The sequence below is a fragment of the Microtus ochrogaster genome, unplaced genomic scaffold, assembly GCF_000317375.1.
Source record: "Microtus ochrogaster isolate Prairie Vole_2 unplaced genomic scaffold, MicOch1.0 UNK68, whole genome shotgun sequence".
Taxonomy (NCBI): domain Eukaryota; kingdom Metazoa; phylum Chordata; class Mammalia; order Rodentia; family Cricetidae; genus Microtus; species Microtus ochrogaster.
Window position 1 is genome coordinate 502,017 of NW_004949166.1, and position 19,084 is coordinate 521,100.

A 19,084-nucleotide genomic window follows, 5' to 3' on the forward strand; every position below is an offset into this window, starting at 1 on the left:
ACACACACACACACACAGAGATACCCCACACAGACACACACACACACAGAGATACCCCACACAGACACACACACAGAGGCATACTCACACATAGATATCCTACACACACATACACAGACACACAGATGTACTCACATACAGAAACCCGACAGACAGATAGGCCGGCAGGCAGGCAGGCACATACTTACACACACACACACACACACACACACACACACAGATACCCTATTACACACACATACACAGACACACAGATGTACTCACATACAGAAACCCGACAGACAGACAGGCACATACTTACACACACACACACACACACACACACACACACACACACACACACACACACCAGTCCCTAGCAAGGCTTGGGCCAGCCAGGAAAGGGGTGTCTAGGTAGAGCTGTCCTACTCAGTGGAAGCCAGATGCCCTACCTGCAGACAGGGCCTTTTAGTCTCCCTGACTTTTTCTGACCTGTAAGTTCAGTACTCAGAGTGGTCCCTGCAGGGGTATGTAGGCTGTCTCCAGCTGGGACCTCTTGGAACCAACCAGGGAGGACTGGCCTGGCGTGTCTGTTAGGCCCAGGCTGGAGTAGGGGGAATTCCACAGGCAAGCACTGTAACTTTCTTAAGTAGAAGACTAAGCAAATATGTACCCAGTGCTTCTGCCTGCCACGTCCCTTGGGAAAGCTGGTGTGTCCTCTTCTGTGTCTTTGTGTGTCCTCACACATCCCGTCAGCCTTCAGTCATTCTTGTGTGTGCTCATGCTTACCCTGTCCCTGCGGGAGTGGGAAAGCCTAGAGAGTCCTGGGGTTGTGGGCAGCTGACCTAGGTTAGACAAGCCTGAGGGAAGAGGAGGGGAGTACCACGTGGGTATATTCATGTGTGCTCATGTGGTAGTCTCTGGGCATGAGCAAGTGTGCAGGTATGTCTACATGATCTGTGTGCCCACAGTAAGCATCTGCATGCAAGTCTTCCTGCATGTAGCTGTGTCTGCAGCTGTCTGCTGTGCTTACATGTGGAATGGCTGTCTGTGCTTTCATGTATTTGCGAGCTGCAAATTCGTGCTTCTGTGTGCATACATAATCTCTGTGGATGTGCCTTGGAGCATGCTGTGTTCATATGTGCTCATGTCCATGTTTCTGCATATGCTAGTGTGTGTTGTCCTCCTGCCTACAGCCCCTGTCCCTGCTCAGCGCACAGGCTTTATAAGTCTGGACCCTTTCTAGACCCTGGTGGGGAGGACACTAGTCCTTTTTTCCTTAAGAGGGCCTACTAGACCAGAAGCCTCCAGCAGTACCTAAAGAGGACAGACACTTGGTCCTGGACCTGGTCAAGCTTTAGGGTCTTAGAAATGATGCAAGGATGGTGACTTAGTGACTTTCCAGCTCAAAGTGCAGCAGGCCTGACACCTTCCAACACCCACTGGCCCTGCTGCATGTTTGTGCAGGTGGTGCTCATGCTGACCAGAGGCTACCCATCACCTCCCTGCCAATCCCACTCCACCAGTGCGGATTGCCAAGCATGGCTCAAGGGTATCCCTTTGCTCCTCAGGCATCTCACTCGGGCAGCTGTCTGGTCCATATGGCCTGGTAAAGAGCTTGAGGCTCAAGGGGCAACACAGCCAGGCTGGTGGGAACACTCTTCAGCCCTGGGAGCTAGGCCTTTCTACTTCATAGGGAGTAGGAGGCTAGCCCAGGTGAAAGCCAGGAGTCAGCCTGGCCCCAGTGCCTGTGGTCTTCAGTTTCTTGTTTACAAAGAGGGAGGCTTCATAGCTAGGAACACCAAAGGCTTTGTACAGGACAAGGTCTTCTAAGGACTGAACCTGTGCCTGGCTTCCCCAAGTACACCCCTGCCTGCTTCTTCCACACCTGTGTCTGCCTCCTCATTACAGCTGCCCTGGGACCCCTCACCACTTCTGCAGGTGGCACTAGGGTTTAATGGTCTGAATTTTTACATTGTACCCATGTGGAACCAGCCCCTCCCATCGTACACCACAGGGAGCTGGTGTGTTCTGCCCAAGTCAAGCTGGAAAGGACCCCATCCAACAGGCTTGGCTGCTTCTCTTGGGCATGTCTTCCCTACCTACTGAACCCTTTGTTGCTGGGCTGGCCATACTTTAGGGTGCCACTGTTGCTTTGCTGAACAGCATGGACTGGAGGTCACAGACATGTTTTCAGTGTCGTTCCTCTGTCAGGGACGGGGAATATAGAATGTGTCGTGTGAGGGGTGAACACTCCAGGCCGACAGGTTGGGTGTCGTTTCCTGCTGGACCTTCATGACAGGTGGCCTGTGTTGTCATGCTGTATGTCCGTGCTGGCCAGGGAAGAGGATGGGGTGTCATGGCTAGTGGCCCCATAGAGGGTGCTGCCGTGGGAAGCAGGAGCTTTAAATAGCCTCTTGCTTCCCACTAAAAATAGTTCTGCTGCCATGGAGGTGGTTGCTGGGGCGGCGGGCCTGGCTCCTGGCCAAGGCAGGCGTGGGTGCACCGCGTGGACTGTGCACTCCGGTGCCGGGTAACTGCAGGGCCTGCAGACGGCCACCATCACTCTGTCTTGTGGTTAGGGCAGCCACGAGGGAATCCCCACTGGCCTGGCTCCACAGAGGACCAAACACGGACAAGAAAGTAAAGCCCTGTGTGTACCCCACCACCTGTCTCAGCAGCCAGTGACACTGAAGAAAAATCCTGGGAGCCTGAGGCCAGAGGAGCTTCTTGAACCTGGTGGGGGGACTTCAGTAGCCACTGCAGGGTCAGGACTGGGGGCTCGAGACCCTGGCATGTCACTGGAGGGGATTCTGTAAGGCCCCATCAGGGCCAAGGCAGGTCTGCTTGAGGGAGATGTGCAGAGCCCCTACAGAGAAGCTACAGAGAGAAGCCTTCTAGAGGAAGGCTTCCTGGAAAAGGAGGCAGTCTTGGCTCCAAGTACTGTGGGATGGTGAGAGATGGGAAGTACTGGTAGGGGCGTGCGCTTTTCCAGTGTTTGTAGGTCTCCTGTGCTGTCCAAAAGAAGGATGTCGCACTGGCTGAAGCAGGCTTGTGGCTCTCCATACCTCAGAAAGTGCCCCTGCTGAAGAGTCCATATAGACATACCCCTGCCATGGCCTAACCCAAGCTGCTGGGTAGCTCTGAGTTCCCAGTTCCTCTGTCTGGGTCTCTTAGGAGTATGGCAGCCTGGGCAAGTTGCAGCTGGGTTGGCTTAGCTTTTTGGCCATCCCAGTACCATGGCCCAAGACTGATGGTGCCATAGCCCTAGACTGATGGGCCTCTCCAAGGTATGTCCTCAGCTGTGAATTATGTCCTAGACATGGCCCTGGGGATTGCCAGGGTCAGAGCTAGCCCAAGGAGCCTACACTGAACGTGATGGAGGCAACCAAGGAGTAGCAATGGGCCTAAGATCTGCTTGTGTGACTGCCAGTGGCCTGCTGGTGGCCTGGTGGGCCCAGGTGCATACATGGGGCTGTGTCTTTTTTTTTTTTTTTTTTTGGTTTTTCGAGACAGGGTTTCTCTGTAGCTTTGGTGCCTGTCCCGGAACTAGCTCTTGTAGACTAGGCTGGCCTCGAACTCCCAGAGATTCGCCTCCCTCTGCCTCCCGAGAGTGCTGGGATTAAAGGTGTGCGCCACCACCGCCCGGCTCAAGGGGCTGTGTTTTATAACCCTGGCCTTGCCTCCCTCCTGCCCCGAGACCCAGCTCTCTGCCCATTGTCCATTGCAGATGCCCATGGTTGACAAGAGCTGTGTCTCCAGCTATCCCTGTCTACAATGGCATCCTCTTCCTCTTTGTCTTGGCCAACTTCAGCATGGCCACCTTCATGGACCCTGGAGTCTTCCCTCGAGGTAGGGCCCTGTATAGGGCAGCTCGTCTGCTTCTTTGCACTAGAGTGTAAGTGGCTGATTTGGGATTCCCACTAGGTGGGCTGGGCAGAGATTAGAGAGGTCCTCTCCTGCTAGGAAACTCACCTTCCTGTACTCTTGCCACCCTACTGGGCTCCTGATGTTCAGCGGACGAGGACGAGGACAAGGAGGATGACTTCCGGGCTCCACTGTACAAGAATGTGGACGTGCGGGGTATCCAGGTCCGCATGAAGTGGTGTGCAACATGCCACTTCTACCGCCCACCCCGCTGCTCACACTGCAGTGTCTGTGACAACTGTGTGGAGGTGACCACCCCTGCCCCACCCCCCATCAGGCCCTGTGCCCAGTTCCTACCCTCCATGCGTTCTGACACACTGCCCCTGCCAGGACTTTGACCACCACTGTCCCTGGGTCAACAACTGCATTGGACGTCGCAACTACCGCTACTTCTTCCTGTTCCTGCTGTCACTCAGTGCACACATGGTGGGTGTGGTGGCCTTCGGCCTGGTCTACGTGCTCAACCACTCAGAGGGGCTGGGAGCTGCCCACACCACCATCACGTATCCTTGATCCTCACATGGTCCAGCCCAAGGCAGTGTGTCCTGGGGGTCAGTGGGTCACTGTGCTTAGGCGAGAGGGGACCACAGAACTGTGTCACTGCAGTGGGGGTGGGGTCCCCGTGTTCTTGCCTCAGCTGTTGGCCTTAACGGGCCAGCATGGCTGTCATGTGTGTGGCTGGCCTTTTCTTCATCCCTGTCATCGGCCTCACTGGCTTCCACGTGGTACTGGTCACGCGGGGGCGCACCACCAATGAGCAGGTGCAAACCCTGTGGGCTGGGCCTCAGGAACCCTCACGTGAGGTTACTTAGGCAGCTGTGGGGGGAGGGAAATGCTTTACCCTCCTGCAAGGGCAGGCAAAGATAACCCGGGTATAGGGCACCGCTGGGCCCACCGTGCCTACACTGCTTCCCATGAAGACCCCTACCTTTGCCTGGCTCCCTGCCTGTCCTGGGTGGCCAGGCTGGCTGAGGGGTCCCATGTCCACAGGTGACTGGGAAGTTCCGCGGGGGTGTGAATCCCTTCACTCGAGGCTGCTATGGGAACGTGGAGCACGTGTTATGCAGTCCCCTGGCGCCCCGGTGAGGCCCGGCTGGGTAGCGGGACAAGGAGACCTGTTCTGGGTGTGGGGTGGGCAGCCTCGGACCCTCAGCCTGGTTCCTTTCTGATCTGGCCAGGTGGGGTTGGCCCTGCCCTTGTTTGTTCTGGCCTGTTTGTGTGGCCACTGACCTCTCTGCCCTGGCACAGGTATGTGGTGGAGTCCCCCAGGATGCCGCTCTCTGTGAGTCTAAAGCCACCCTTCCTGAGGCCTGAGCTCCTGGAGCGAGCTGTGCCCCTCAAGGTCAAACTTAGTGACAATGGGCTGAAGGCTGGCCGCAGCAAGGTGGGGGTCTGGACTGGAACAAAGCTGATGAGAGTGGGGCTGTGGGGTGTATGGGATTGGGACGGGAAGAGGTAGAGGAACTAGGCAAGTGCCTAGAGCCATACGACGATGCTATTAAAAAAAAAAAAAAAAACAAAACTAAACTTCAAGCCAGGTGTGGTGGTGCACGCCTTTAATTCCAGCACTTGGGAGGCAGAGGCAGGCGGATCTGTGAGTTTGAGGGCAGCCAGGTCTATATAAAGAAACCATCTTGAAAAAAACAAAACACGCTTCACCCACCACTGCTCCCTCTTTGCTAGTCCAAGGGCAGTCTAGACCAGCTGGATGAGAAGCCTCTGGACCTAGGACCTCCCCTGCCCCCCAAGATAGAAGCTGGCACCTTTGGAAGAGATCTGAAGATGCCAAGACCTGGCAGTGCTGGTGAGGTGGAGGGCAGCTGAGGAAAGGGACATGGACTGGCCCTTGTGTGACTCACCCATGACTCTGCTCCCTCTTCCCAGAGAGCGCCCTATCAGTACAGAGGACAAGCCCCCCAACACCTGCCATGTATAAGTTCCGGCCAGCTTTCTCCACTGGTCCCAAGGCACCCTTTTGTGGACCTAGTGAGCAGGTAAGTCCAGGCTCTGCCGCTCTCTGGGAGGGACCTGCGCCTGGGAAAGAGCCTGGTTTGGTGGTGGTGTCCTGTCTTCTTTGTCTTACTTGTCACACAGTTGTCGTGGGCATGCTGGCGGGACTCCAGCCTGTGGGCATGCTGAGCTGGGGTCCCTTAGAAGGGAGCAGATGAGATCATGCTGGGCTGGCCTTGCCCATAGACCAGGTGGGCAGCTTCGCCCCCTAGTAGTTAGGATGTCTGGAATTCCACCATAGGTCATTCTGTAAGACCCACGGGAAGCCCTCAGAAGAATTGAAGGTTTGTTTGAGAAAGCACATTTATTTTCCTGAGTTAAATACTTCTTTGTCTACCACTGTGGAACAGTCAGCAGCATGGAACAGCCTGTGGAGTGACCAGAACCCTTAGTGTTCCCAAGGCTGCCATCCCTTCTAGAGGTTGCCTGGGAGACTAGTTAATACATCTAGACCAGTTCTGCCCTGGGGACCTCCTTCCCTATCTGGTCCATTGGGTGAGAATGTGAGCCTCTGTGGGCAAGGGGCCATTCTGGGGGCAATGTGGTAGCCCTATTGGCTAGCAGGAGGATTGTAGGTTGGGACGATGGACTTCAGCCACCCTTCCTGGGTTACTGCCTTCCTGTGACTGATATTTACCCCACAAAGGAATCCATAAGATTGCCTGAGTACACCAGGACAGTTGTACTCTTACAGACTTTGGAATTTGAGGGGCTTGTAGCTCAATCCTAGTCACAGAGACTAAAGAAGCTGTTGCCACTCTAGGTTGGAGAGACCCAAGACCACAGACCTTGTGTCTGGAGAAAGCAGCTCTGTCTGGTCTTCCACACAGAGCGCCACCCTTGGTTGCCTTAGGAAGGGTCCATGTAGCTGATCTTACTGATTGTGGGCAGAGGCAAGCCCCACACCATCTCTCCTTGGGAGACAAACTCTAGGAACGTGGTGCTGAGTCTTCTGTTCCGACTTCCATAGTAGGCACTGGAGGGGTGGATGTGGGCAGGGATGGGAAACTTTTAATCTGTAGATTGTGTTAGTGCCCTTGCTTCCATGGCTGCTGTACTGAACCACACCCTCAGAGTTCTTGGTGCTGTAGGGTCAGGTAAGGGGTGAGGGGTGGGCGATGGTGAGAGTCCCCTGTCCTCCTACAGGTCCCAGGTCCTGACTCCCTTACTCTGGCAGATGACAGCACCCACAGTCTAGACTTTGTGTCCGAGCCCAGCCTGGATCTACCAGACCACGGGCCTGGTGGTCTGCACCCTACCTATCCCCCTTCCCCACCCCTCAATAACACGGATGCCTTCTCAGGTGCCTTACGCTCCCTGAGTCTCAAGGCTGCCAGCCGGCGGGGTGGGGACCACATGACCCTACAGCCTCTGCGTTCTGAAGGTGGGCCCCCCACACCCCACCGTGGTCTCTTTGCTCCTCATGCACTGCCCAACCGAAATGGCAGCCTATCCTATGACAGCCTACTTAACCCTGGCTCACCCAGTGGCCATGCATGCCCCACACACTCCTCTGTTGGCATGGCCAGCTACCATTCACCCTACCTGCACCCTGGGCCATCAGATCCACCACGGCCCCCACCTCGCAGCTTCAGCCCTGTGCTGGGTCCCCGACCTAGGGAACCCTCTCCTGTGCGCTATGACAACCTGTCTCGGACCATCATGGCCTCTATCCAGGAGCGCAAGGACAGGGAAGAGCGTGAACGGCTCCTGCGCTCCCAGACTGACTCACTCTTTGGCGATTCTGGTGTCTATGACACACCCAGCTCCTACAGCCTGCAACAGGCCAGTGTGTTAACGGAAGGTCCCCGAGGCTCTGCGCTGCGTTATGGCTCCAGGGATGACCTCGTGGCTGGGCCTGGCTTTGGTGGTGCGCGCAATCCTGCCCTGCAGACATCATTATCCTCACTGTCGAGCTCCATGAGTAGGGCACCGCGGACATCTTCTTCCTCCCTACAGGCTGACCAGGCCAACAACAATGCCCCAGGACCCCGGCCTGGCAGTGGTTCGCACAGGTCGCCTGTCCGTCAGGGCCTGCCTTCCCCACCAGGCACTCCCAGATCGCCCTCTTACACAGGCTCCAAGGCTGTTGCCTTCATCCACACGGACCTCCCGGACCGGCCACCCTCACTGGCTATGCAAAGGTGGGTACCCAGAAGTGTAGGTAGGTTTCTCCATTTGGGCCCCTTATGGCATGGTTCTCCCAGCTCATCCTGGAGACCTATGGTTGTCTGCAGGAACAGTGCACTGTGGGTGGGCCTCACCTGCCTTCAAGGCCCCTTAGTTACCCTGTTGTGGAAGGTCTGGCTCTGGGTACATATGCATGTGGGAACACACACATTTGCATGCTGAGCTAGCACAGACTTGGCCCAGGGCCCTCGCTGGAGCCAGCCATACATGGCTCTGTGGACTCCTACTCCCCAGGTACATTGTCCCTCCGTGGTCTTGCTGTTTGCTCATCATGCTAAGACTGAGGGATATTAACGAACCACAGCTGATATGTACTTGAGCATGCAGCCCCAGAACAGGGGTCCTCCATGCTTAAAAATGGGGAAGGACAGGTGGGACCCAGATGCCGAGCATTGGTTTGTTTTGGTCTCTAGTGAGACCTGAGAGGAGACCCTGTTTAGGCTCTGTGGCTACAAAGGACCCATGGGGCATGTCCACCTATGCAGGAGCCAGTTTGGTTTTCTCAGGAGTGGTGAGATGGGGAGACGAGCTCCAGAGTGCCGTCAGGGGAACAATAGTCAGCTCTGGCCAGGTGCTGCCCCTCATCTTCCTGAGAGACAGTGGAGAAGGAGCTGGGAGTCCACTACCAGGCTTCCCAACTTCAAGCCCAGTGTTCAGAGTAGGGCCCAGAGACTTAGGCTAGCTGCTCTTTGGCTGATTGAACTGGGGGAGAGGAAGGTACCCATCAGGATGCCAGCAGTCCTGGCAATGTCTGTCTGTCCTGTGATAGCACAGTCCTCTAAGGCAAGGACTGCCCAGGGTCCAATCTGCATGTGTCCTATTGCCCACTGTCCTGTGCTCACTGTGTGTGCATGTTTTGATGCAGGGATCACCCTCAGCTGAAGACCCCCCCAAGTAAGCTTAACGGGCAGTCCCCAGGCATGGTCCGTCTGGGGCCTGCTGCCAGCCCTATGGGGCCCAACGCCAGCCCTGCCCGGCACACGCTGGTTAAGAAGGTGTCCGGCGTGGGTGGGACTACGTACGAGATCTCGGTGTAAGAACTGAGCACCACTCATCTGCTGGGATTCCACGGGGACCAGGACCCCCACAGTAGCTCCCACCCCCGTCAACTTCTCTGCCCCAGGGCGAGGAGGCTACCCAAGCCTGGTGTGGATACATCAACAGGAAAGAAAGCCCCGCCTCCACAAGCTTGTGCTCCGGCCTCTACCTGTCCATCCACCTACCTACTCACAGGGCAGATGGATCCAAGGCTGTGGGCTGTCATGGGGACCTGGACTGCCTCCTCAATCAGCCAGTCTCAGCCCTGTCCCCTATTGCCCTCATTTCCCAAGGCCAGTCCTCAACAGTCCCTTGGGCCCACTTCCTTTCTGGATGGGTTGCTGTAGCCCCGTGCTCCCAGCTGCTCCTAATCCATGGCCTTCCACTGACCTAGCTGGTACCTTGTTGCTTGGCAAGGCCTATGCTTTGCAGGGAGTGTAACCCTGGCCTGCTCTGGGTTGTGATGACGGATGGACAGATGGACAGATAACCCAGCTGTAGCAGGGGTCCCAGCTCCGTGTCCCTGTCTTGCCTGGCTGTGGGTTGATGTCCCTGTGTCTGTATGCCGTGCTGCGTCTGATGTGTTAGCGCTCGGCTGCCACTGTTCTTTCATCAAAGCCTTAACTTCTGCTTTATGCTCTTGTGGGAGGTGATGGGGGATAGTAGGCCAGAGTGGGGAGGGGCCGGGCGCTGCCCCCGGGAATGGTGGGGCCTGGAGCCCACTCCCTCCCTCTCAGGCCTACCCTGCCAAACTGGAGTGTCCTCACCCCAAAGCATACAGAGTTCCCAGCACTGGCTTGGCCAGTGCCGCTGGAAAGCATATCAGGGGTCAGTTCTCCCCCTGGCGCCAGGGACCTGAGTAAGCACATGGCAGCGTCCGCTTGCATTGTCTGTTTTATGTTTTTATATTTACATCTATATATCTATAATTTTATTAAAAAAAAGGAAAAATCATTTTGATCCTTTCCTTGGGCAAGGCTATGGCTGTGGTGTAGGGGAGGAAAGAGGTTGGCCAGCTGGCACAGGATGGCACATTTCTGATGATGTGCCAAGTCAGGCCTAGTTGGTAAATGGGCCTTTGGCTGGTGAGAGCAAAGGTCTCTAACCCCCGATCTGTGTCATACTGGACAGCAGGGTGTGCGGGCACAGGCTAGGATCACAGCTGCCTCATAGGACTCTACTGTACTTTCTAGAAATCACGCTTCCATGCTAGATGCCGAGGGACGATTGGGGAGGGCCAGAAAGCCACACCTTCCTGCGCTGGGCTTCAGAATGGGGCTGGAGAGGGCTGGGCTAGGTCCCCAGTATTTTGGGGAGGGATTTTCAGGGACGCCCAGGGGAGGTGTCCAGAGCCTAGGGCCCCATAGCTGTACCCCCAGCTGACCTCCACCTTTTTGCTTCTCTCTCACGGACATCGGCCCACAGGGGGCGAATTGGCACCTGTAGTCGTGGATGGGGGTGGCGTGGTCCGCCTAGGGGGACTCCTGGCCTGCACCTGTGCCACCTTGGCCATCCCGAGGATCACCCGCCGCTGCGGGCCCCCTGGAGCGTGGCCGCCGGGGCGCCCCCTCGTGGGACCATTTGTCGGCTACATTCCGCTGCATCCAGCCTTTTCCCCAGCCTCTCAGGTCCCTAGCAGGACACCAGCAGGTGGCTCAAGGGCCATGGACAACCTGCTGGGAATGCAGAAGACCAGGCTGCTGTAGAGCTTAGGGTGGGGCTGGATGTGGCCCGGGATCCCTGTCTTCCCTGTCAACCAGCCACATCTCGGCTCATCAGTCTGCCAGGGTCCATGACCCTGTGTCCAGGTGACCTCAGGAAATCCCCCCACCTGCTGCAGGGGTCCAGTGCCCCACTGGGGGTGGTCCCAGAGCTACTGGGAACCAGCATGACGTTCACCCCAGCTTCCCTATCCCTTCCGAGCACTTTAAGCCACTTCCTCTGGGGAGCCCAGGCCTCTGTGGATTGGGCTGGGGTGGGGGTCTCAGGTCATTGCAGGTTACTGCACCCCTCCACTCCACCCCGAGCACATGAACAGATGCCTTAAAGTCCTGGAGCTGCCAGTCAGCCTGATGGACCACAGACCTGGTCCATCCACCTCTGCCTCTTGCCTGCTCTGACCCCACGTGGGCCTCCTGTATTCAGGGTGATGCTCTGGAAACACCCCAGCCTGCAGGCCTGGATGCCCCTGAAAGGGCAGAACAGAACCCCTGCCAGTTCCCCCTTTTGCACAAGGTCCTGTCCTGGGGTCCACTCTGGGCAGCAGCTCTATATCTCCCATTTGGGGACTCAGAATCTACTAAAGCTCTCTTCTGTTCTACAGGATTGCCCTCCCTCAACTACCCTAATAAATTTTTTTTTGTGTGTTTACCTCCATGGCACTATCCAGCAATGTGAATCCCCTTACTTTAGCCTTGGAAAGTGCCAGGAGGCTGAACTCACAGGGATTCTAGGATGAGTTGCCGATAGCCCTGGCAGGGTAGACAAGATGGGGTGAGCAGATTCAGGGCTCTGACTGCTGAGGTCCTCGGGAGGGCCTGGTCTAGGAGGTGAGCCCCACAGATTCCTTGCCTAGCTGTAGCCTTTGGGGAAGACCATCCTGCCACACCCTCAAGCTCCAGGGGCCCTTTGTGGGGAAATACTTTGTGAGGGCAGATAGGACTCAGTACTGGGATTTGAGGCAGGGGCCCCAATGCCAAACCGCAACGGCCAGACAAGCAGAGTGCCTCAGAAAGTTCCCAAACCTTTCCCCCCCAAAACTCCAGTTTCCATGGAAACAAGCTTACATGCAAAGTGTGTCATGACTGTATGTCCAGCTGCAGGCCCAGCCCTCAGGACAAGCCCCTCCTCCACCCTTCTCTGCAGCTCCTGGTAGGGACTGTGTGCAGCAGTGCAGTAGGCAGGAACCAGTAAAGCCACCGGGCCCCTGGGGCAGCGCCAGCCACCTGGCCTCCTCCTCGCTGGGGCATCTGGGCCTCTGGCCTAGAAAGGCAGGAAGTCGTCCACCTCGAGGCGTAAGAAGGGGCCCAGTAGGGCCCTGAGCTTCCAGACAGCGGCTCGGCTCAGCAGGGGTGGCACCAACCCCTCGAAAGGTGCGGGGTCCACCACGTACACGTAGGCCGCTGTGCAGGCCAGCAGGGCACCCAGCAGCAGCCTCAAGGCCAGCAGCCTGCAGGCGGTGGCAATTAAGGGGTAGGGAATGCCCATGGGGATGATCCTGGGGGACTGGGCTCTGCCCAGAAAGTGACCTACCAGAGCTGGCCCTTTAGGCCCTCGGAACATCCCAGGTGTGGCCTGCCTTTCTGTCGGGGAGGGGGCTGGGTCAGAGCCTGTCCTCAGTACTTTGGGGGCCTTGGGGGAAGGGCAGGTCCCTAGCCCTGAGGTGCCTACAATATATGTGAATTCCATCGTGGGTCAACCAGCTGTGCCCTCTCCCCCTCCCTTTTCCAAGAACAGTCTCTTGGAACCACTGGGCTCTAGCCCTGAGAGCTGGCCCCTGAAGTCCATTTCTCCAAATCTCCCTAGCGACACTCTGGTGGGACTATGGAATCAGAAGGGACGGACGAGGTGGGGTCTTACCTCCATGCATGCCATCTGCTGCTGCTTCCTAGCCTGAGTGCGGCAATGGGCCCTCTCCCTGGGGGAATCACACCGTGAGGACCATGCGACCCTCGCCCCCAGCTGGCACCACGTCTTCTGTGGGACTGGAGATCAGAGAAGGGTCCACCCCATCCCAACCTGGTTCAGCCCGGGTCCCTGCATCACCCCAGAATCTCCAGCTGAATGTCTTCCATCTGATCTAGCACACCCCGGATGTCCTTCTTGAGGTTCTAGGAGACAGAGGAAGAGAAGCTGGTCCTCTGTCCCTCCATTGTGCCATACCCACTGCCTCTCATGGCCATCATCCCTACCATGGCCCTTTGATGACCTACCAGGAGCCCGGTGGCCTGGTTGTTGAGAGCCATGTGTACCTCGGCCACACCGTCCCACACCTGGGGGCAGGGAATGGGGAGCCTGCATCACACTCAAGGACACAGCAGGGGCTCCCTCCCACCACCAGCCTAGCAGGTACCTCGGTGATGGCCATCTTCTTTCTCTCAAAGGACAACCGGATCTGTTGCAGCTCACTCTGGGTGGGGAGGAGCAGTGTGGGCCCAGGAACCTGCTCCCTGCTCCCCAGGCCAAGCCCCTCTCCCCAGGGCCCACCTGGGATTGCCGCACAAAGGACTCTTCCCCCTGACAGAGCTCTTGCTGCGGCAGCAGCTGCACAGGTGCCCTGTCTTCCAGGGGCCGGGTGCTGGCTGGCTCAGGGGACCGTGGGAAAGCCCCCGGGGCATGCCCAAGGCTGTGGACGGCGCGAGGTGCTGCTGCATGGGTCCGGGGCTGTGCTCTCCCGCTTACCCAGGCCAGGGCTGTGCAGCTTGAGTGCTCGGCACACAGAGGCAGGAACTGCTGCCCTGGCCCTAGGAGGGCCCCCAGCTGCTCCCGAAGGTCCTGGTTCTGCCTTTTCTGGGGTCAAGGGACATAAAGAGAGGGTCACCTGTGCTGGTTGCTTCTCAGGCAGGAAGCCGAAGCAGGTGAGCCTGGGCAGGAGCTCTGAGGAGTGCCCATCAGCCCATGAGATGCACTCACCAGGCTGTGGTTCTCCTGCTCCAGCTGCAGAAAGGATTGCTCAGCAGACTCCAGCGTCCCACCCTGGAGCTGCGTGGGAGCTGTCCTAGGTGAGGCTGTGGCCCCTCCTCCGGGAGGCAGGGTTGGACATGGGCAGGGCCTGGGTCCCGAGATGGGGGATCCTGTCTGCCTAGGCGGCCCCTTTTCATGCTCTGGATGCAGGGGCCAGCCCCACTCTACCTCAGCCTCCACTTCTCTTCTGGCCGCTGCTGCCTCTTGAGCTCTCTGCCGTGACATCTCTCCTTCTTCACTTGACAGAAATATCCCAGGTGCCTCTCCTCCCACTCTGGGTCCCCCACCCCCTGTCCCCGGAGCAGGGAAAGGCCTGGAAGACTCTAGTGACAGAGTGGACTGAAGCCGGGGCAGACAGGACCACCTCACAAATCCCTGGCAGGGCTGATCTAGGCATCCTCCGTGACTGTTTGAAACTGGGGCTGGAGGACACTGGGGATGAGAGTGTCCACAGGGCCCCAGGGGTTTTGGCCCCTCCATTCCTCCCTGTGACCCCTTCCTGACCCCAGGTTCAGGCTCTTGCCTGGCTGACCTGCCACTCTCTTTGAGGGCACTTTAGATGTCACCCTGGCTCACAAATCTACCCAGAATGACAGTCACAAAGGCCTGGGTACCGCCAGGGAGGTCACAATGGGCTGGCTCTAGGGCTGGGGCAGAGGTGAGGCTAGTGGGCCGCTCCTGCTCCAGCCCCGTTCTCACTGTCCCTGAAGCCTCTGCAACTATGTCTCTCCTCTGTGTGTGGAGGTGTGTTCATGGTGCCCATCCATTCTCGGAAGGCTGTGCCCTGGAAGAAATCAAGTATGACAAAAATGGCAGTTGTCCCCACCCCAAGTTCAAGCCCCTCCGCTGTGTGTTCCTGTCAGGATCTAGCTGACTAAAGGTGGGTGGGTTACACCATCAAGGCCCCACCCCTTTGGTTATGCCCTCAGGTCCAGTCAGGTTGCCAATGACCTGCTCCTGAACCCAGGTTAGCCCGGCTTTACCATAGCCATGCTCATGTCTGTTTAAGAGTGGGAAGAGCCAACATGACACCACAAGGGTCTAGCGGCGTCTTACCCTGCCCAAGGCTGGGTTGGAAAGCCAGTCTGAGGATGCTCTCTGCTTCCACTCTGTGAGCTTGCACACAGCCCTGAGCCTTGAGGGCCCGCTCCCACCCCAGAGGCCCTGACATCCCGTGCTGACAGATGTCTTGCTGCTCGTAGTTCTGGGTGCTTGCTTGGTGGCTAAGTTGTGTGTTTTGTTTATTGGCAGTGCTGGGGATACAATCTAGGGTCTTGTACACACAAGGTAAACATTCCATTCCTGAGCTTCTCTCCAGCCTAGCTGGTTTTTTTGTTTTGTTTCATTTTTTGTTTTTTTCTGAAACAAGGTCTCTGTGTAGCTTTGGAGCCTGTCTTGGAACTTGCACTGTAGACCAGGCTGGCCTCGAACTCAGAGATCCACTTACCTCTACCTCCCAAGTCCTCCCGAGTGTTGGGATTAAAGGTGTGCACTATCACCACCCAACCTTATTTTTTCATTTTAATAGTTAATGTATCTTTATATGTATTGTGTGTATTTCTGTGTGTATGCCGTATGCACATGTGTGCAGATGCACTTAGGGGCCAGAAGATAGCAATGGAGTCCATGAAACTCGAGTCACAGGTGTTTGTGAGCCACCTGCTGTGGGTACTGTGAACTGAAGTCTTCTGCAGGAGCAGGAACTGCTTTTAACTACCGAGCCATCTCTGCTGCCCCATGGATGTATAAGATCTCATTGATTTAAGTCTCTTCTACTTTTTCCACTTCTTAGGATCTCCCAGCAGACGCTGGGTTTCTCCTGTGTGTCCTGTATTTGTATGTCAATTCCTTCAAGTCTCAATTCTCTCTTTCTTTAAAACAAATACCTATTTTTTGTGTACATGCACATGAGTGATTTATTTGTGTGTGTTTGCCTGCTTGCGTGTTCAGCACATGCATGCTTTGTGTCCATGTAGCCAGAGGAGGGAACAGAAGTGTTGTTTCTGAGTCTCTCACTGGGATTTGGAGCACACTGTTCAGACCAGTCTAGCTGACCAGTCAATTCCGGCCACATCTGCCCATCTCAGTCCCACTGCACTGGGATTACAGTGTGGGCCACCACACCTGGCCTTTCCGATCTCTTCTGGATCAGACTCGGGTCCTCAGGCTTTAGCCCGTCTTTCTCTTTACATACAGTCTTGTGTCATTTAATGATGGGAAATTTAATGATAATTTGGCATTCTGGAGTACACATGTGTAAGCCTAGGCGGTGCCATTTCCTATGCACCGGGCCGTGTGGAACCTGGGTGTGAAGCACTCACTGCTCCTTGAGTTGGACTGAGGAAAGTGCAGTGGGACACTCAGCCTAGATGCCAGGGACTGTCACAGTGGAGCTCAGCTGTGTTTTGCAGTAAATCCTAAAACAAACACAAAGAGCACACTAAAACAGCAAAACATCTCATGGTAAATGCATAAGGGAGCACCATAGCCATTTATTGTGATTTCAAAGTGTTGGGCACCGCACCTTGTATGTACTGCACTTTATGCAGCTGGCAGAACCGTGGGTGCGTTCTTGTCATTCCCACTACAAGCACAAGGGGTATGTTATGCCACAATGCTGACAACATTATTAGTTGATGTGAATTTTTCAATACCACCAAAATTTTTAGCTGTGATGGGGATAGAACCCAGGACTTTGCACATGATAGGCAAGCAGCTTCCGTTGAGTCCTTAATATACATTCTTATGGGACCACATGTGGCCTGCAGTTGACCAAAGTGTTATGTAGCATATAATGGTCTGTTAAAAAATTTGAATTTCAGTGGTCATATTTTTTAATTCCTGGGGTGTTACTACTCATCCCTGGAGACCTCTTCTTTTTTTCAGAGTATCCTGTTCTCTTTTCAGGGTACAGTGGTTTGGGGGAGATCCTGTTTTCTTTTCAGGGTACAGGCCCGGAGATCCTGTTCTCTTTTTAGGGTACAGTGGTTTGTGAGGGAGATCCTGTTCTCTTTTCAGGGTACAATGGTTTGGGGGAGATCCTGTTCTCTTTTTAGGGTACAGTGGTTTGGGGGAGATCCTGTTCTCTTTTCAGGGTACAGTGGTTTGGGGGAGATCTTTTGCTGCCTACACTTTCCCGTTTCCCCCTTATGGTTCTTTGGTTCTATTTTCTTTTATGTTTGGTCTTGAGACTTCTCACTAGACACTATTCTATTCTTTTTGTTTGTTCGAGTTTTGGTTTTCAAGACAGGGTTTCTCTGTGTAACAGCCCTTGCTGTCCTGGAGCTCACTCTGTAGACCAGGCTGGCCTCAAACACACAGAACTCCTCCTGCCTCTGCCTCCAAAGTGCTGGGATTAAAAGCGTGTGCCACCACCACCAGGCAACACTATTCTAATAGAAACCTGGCTTTTCTTTTCTGTCTCTGTTTCTGAAGGGGCTGAGGAAGCTAATAGGTACTTTTCCTATTAACTGCAGGGTGGTCCAGGTCTGCAGAGGAAGGCCTCTGGCCACTCATCTCCCTGCTCCAGCTCTGATGTCTGGAATGGAGACTTAGAAAGTTCTGTTGGCAGTCGCCATGATCAGTACCGGAGTACAAGCTTGCCTCAGGCAGTGCCCAGTTCCCAGCACGTGTGTCTCTGAGTTAGCTTTGCATCCTGTCTTCAGTTTGCTGCAGTCCCTTTACAGATGGCTCCTGTCCTGCTGCCTTGCAGACCTGGACTGGGTACCCACCAGAAACCGCTGAGACCTGTGGCAGAGGGAGGACACAGTGTGTACTACAGCACCAGCTCAGGCTGGGCCCAACTGGCCACACACTCAGGGGCTCTGCACTTTCCCAGGGTGGGACACACCTTAGATCCATAGCAACAGGCAGAGAATGGCAGTAGTGTAATGGGAAGGCCCCGAGTTGTCTCAGGATGTCCCGGAGGGTGCTAGGTCTTCCAGGCCCACTGTCTACGCTCCTGTCTGGGGTCTCATGGTTACCAGGATATGCTGGTCTCTAAGGTGGGAGCCTACAAAGGCCTGTGGATGGCACTGGGTGTGAGGTGGCTATGGGTAGGGGTGAAGGGCGGCAGTAGCAAAGGCCCTGAGTAGCTGGCATTCATTAAGGGTGTCTTCATACTTCATACTCTCTTCTGTGTCTCCAGCCTTGCAAGTGCTCAGGATCCTCGGGGACTCCTGTCCTGTTCGACTAGAGCAGCCTCACTCACACAGGCTGTAGGCTAGGCTCCTCAGGCTGCAACGCCAAGTGCCCAGGCTGGCTACAGCAGCTGGGCAGCCGTAATGAAAAATTCAGGGTCCTTGAGCTGCTCTTCTGTGCTCCTGAGACCCTAGGGTACCCACCTTAACCTGGAAGCCCACACCCTCTGATCACCTTACCTTTGCTTGAGCTCTGCCCTATCTGGAAGGTTGGTTTCTCTCAGAGCCAGCCCCGAAGACACTTTCCCTGTCTCCACGGTCCTTGTACGGTCTTGAGCGTCCTGGGAGGTGGGGGAGTCTGGAAGGAGAGAAGAATCCGGGGTCTGCATTATGGCTGACTGCTGCTCAGAACGTCACTGTGCTAACCTGTGTTAATCAGCCTGCAAACTGGAATGCTGGGTTGGCGTGTCTGTGTGGAGCCCAGCTTCCATGCAGAAGAAGGGCTGGGTCTGCATTGGGTAGGGTTCCTGTATAGGTGTGGAGACTTCACAGCCACACAGCAAGTGTGGGAAACTAGAGTGTGTTGTAAGGAGCTAGAGTAGCCCTGGCCCCTGTTGCTAGGCAGCACACTTCCCTGGACACCAGTTGCCATGGCAGCCGCTTCCTGCCCATGTTGCCATGACACCCATATGGCCTTGAGGATCCTGGAGTGGTGGTAAGGGGCTAGCTACTCAGACACACTCACCCCCTCCTTGACTGGTGCCTAGGGGATGCTAAAGAAAGAAGAGAGGGGAGAGATCATGCTGCCCACAGCTTCTTGCTTACAGCTGTCCTGGCGTAAAGATAGGGGCCCCATGGTCTGATTTTGCTATACTCACCGTGGCCTTGACATTCAGTGTCCCATGTTCATCTCAGGGCCTGAGTAACCTCAGAGTCACAGAATCAGCCACATCCCTGAGGTGCTCCCATCTCTGCCTTTGGGGTTTTTGTTTGTGTTTTTTTTTTCTCTGTGTAACCTGGACTGTCCTGGAACTACCTCTATAGATTAGGCTGGCCTTGAACTCACAGAGATCCACCTGCTTCTGCCTCCTGAGGTGTGCACCACCATACCTGGCCCA

General features: G+C 55.7%; 2 protein-coding genes across 5 annotated transcripts in view; one reads left to right on the plus strand and one right to left on the minus strand.

Moving 5' to 3' along the window:
- The window catches only part of Zdhhc8 (zinc finger DHHC-type containing 8), a 14,962-nt gene extending 3,430 nt beyond the window's left edge, over window positions 1-11,532 (plus strand). Inside the window, exons 2-11 of one of the 4 annotated variants that reach the window (XM_005369959.3) lie at window positions 3,710-3,831; window positions 3,997-4,154; window positions 4,237-4,409; window positions 4,565-4,667; window positions 4,897-4,988; window positions 5,155-5,290; window positions 5,590-5,710; window positions 5,791-5,900; window positions 7,063-8,060; window positions 10,570-11,532. In XM_005369959.3, coding sequence (XP_005370016.1) covers window positions 3,710-3,831; window positions 3,997-4,154; window positions 4,237-4,409; window positions 4,565-4,667; window positions 4,897-4,988; window positions 5,155-5,290; window positions 5,590-5,710; window positions 5,791-5,900; window positions 7,063-8,060; window positions 10,570-10,780 — 2,224 coding nt within the window. In that variant the 3' untranslated portion in view covers window positions 10,781-11,532. Of the gene's footprint in view, window positions 1-3,709; window positions 3,832-3,945; window positions 4,155-4,236; window positions 4,410-4,564; window positions 4,668-4,896; window positions 4,989-5,154; window positions 5,291-5,589; window positions 5,711-5,790; window positions 5,901-7,062; window positions 8,061-8,971; window positions 10,100-10,569 lie in introns of those variants that run through there. The other 3 variants (XM_005369960.2, XM_026777469.1, XM_026777468.1) reach the window with 3 other exon arrangements.
- A 56-nt stretch (window positions 11,533-11,588) lies between these two features.
- On the minus strand, window positions 11,589-14,307 carry Ccdc188 (coiled-coil domain containing 188). The gene is made up of 9 exons (XM_013354753.2): window positions 13,777-14,307; window positions 13,548-13,653; window positions 13,351-13,460; window positions 13,217-13,273; window positions 13,077-13,136; window positions 12,910-12,974; window positions 12,724-12,781; window positions 12,397-12,446; window positions 11,589-12,313 (listed from the first exon to the last, which is right to left on the minus strand). Exons 1-9 carry the CDS (start codon window positions 14,305-14,307, stop codon window positions 12,127-12,129), a joined length of 1,224 nt encoding a protein of 407 aa, XP_013210207.2. The 3' UTR covers window positions 11,589-12,126.
- Between the last annotated feature and the right edge of the window lie 4,777 nt (window positions 14,308-19,084).

Bases quoted from the DNA above. Each gene is read 5' to 3' on its own strand.
- Ccdc188 (XM_013354753.2), bottom strand. From the start codon at position 14,307: ATGGAGGGGCCAAAACCCCTGGGGCCCTGTGGACACTCTCATCCCCAG. The intron at 13,137-13,216 runs GTACCTGCTAGG...CCCTGCCCCCAG, and splicing joins AGAAGATGGCCATCACCGAG to GTGTGGGACGGTGTGGCCGA. The intron at 12,782-12,909 runs GTGATGCAGGGA...TGATTCCCCCAG, and splicing joins ATTCAGCTGGAGATTCTGGG to GGAGAGGGCCCATTGCCGCA.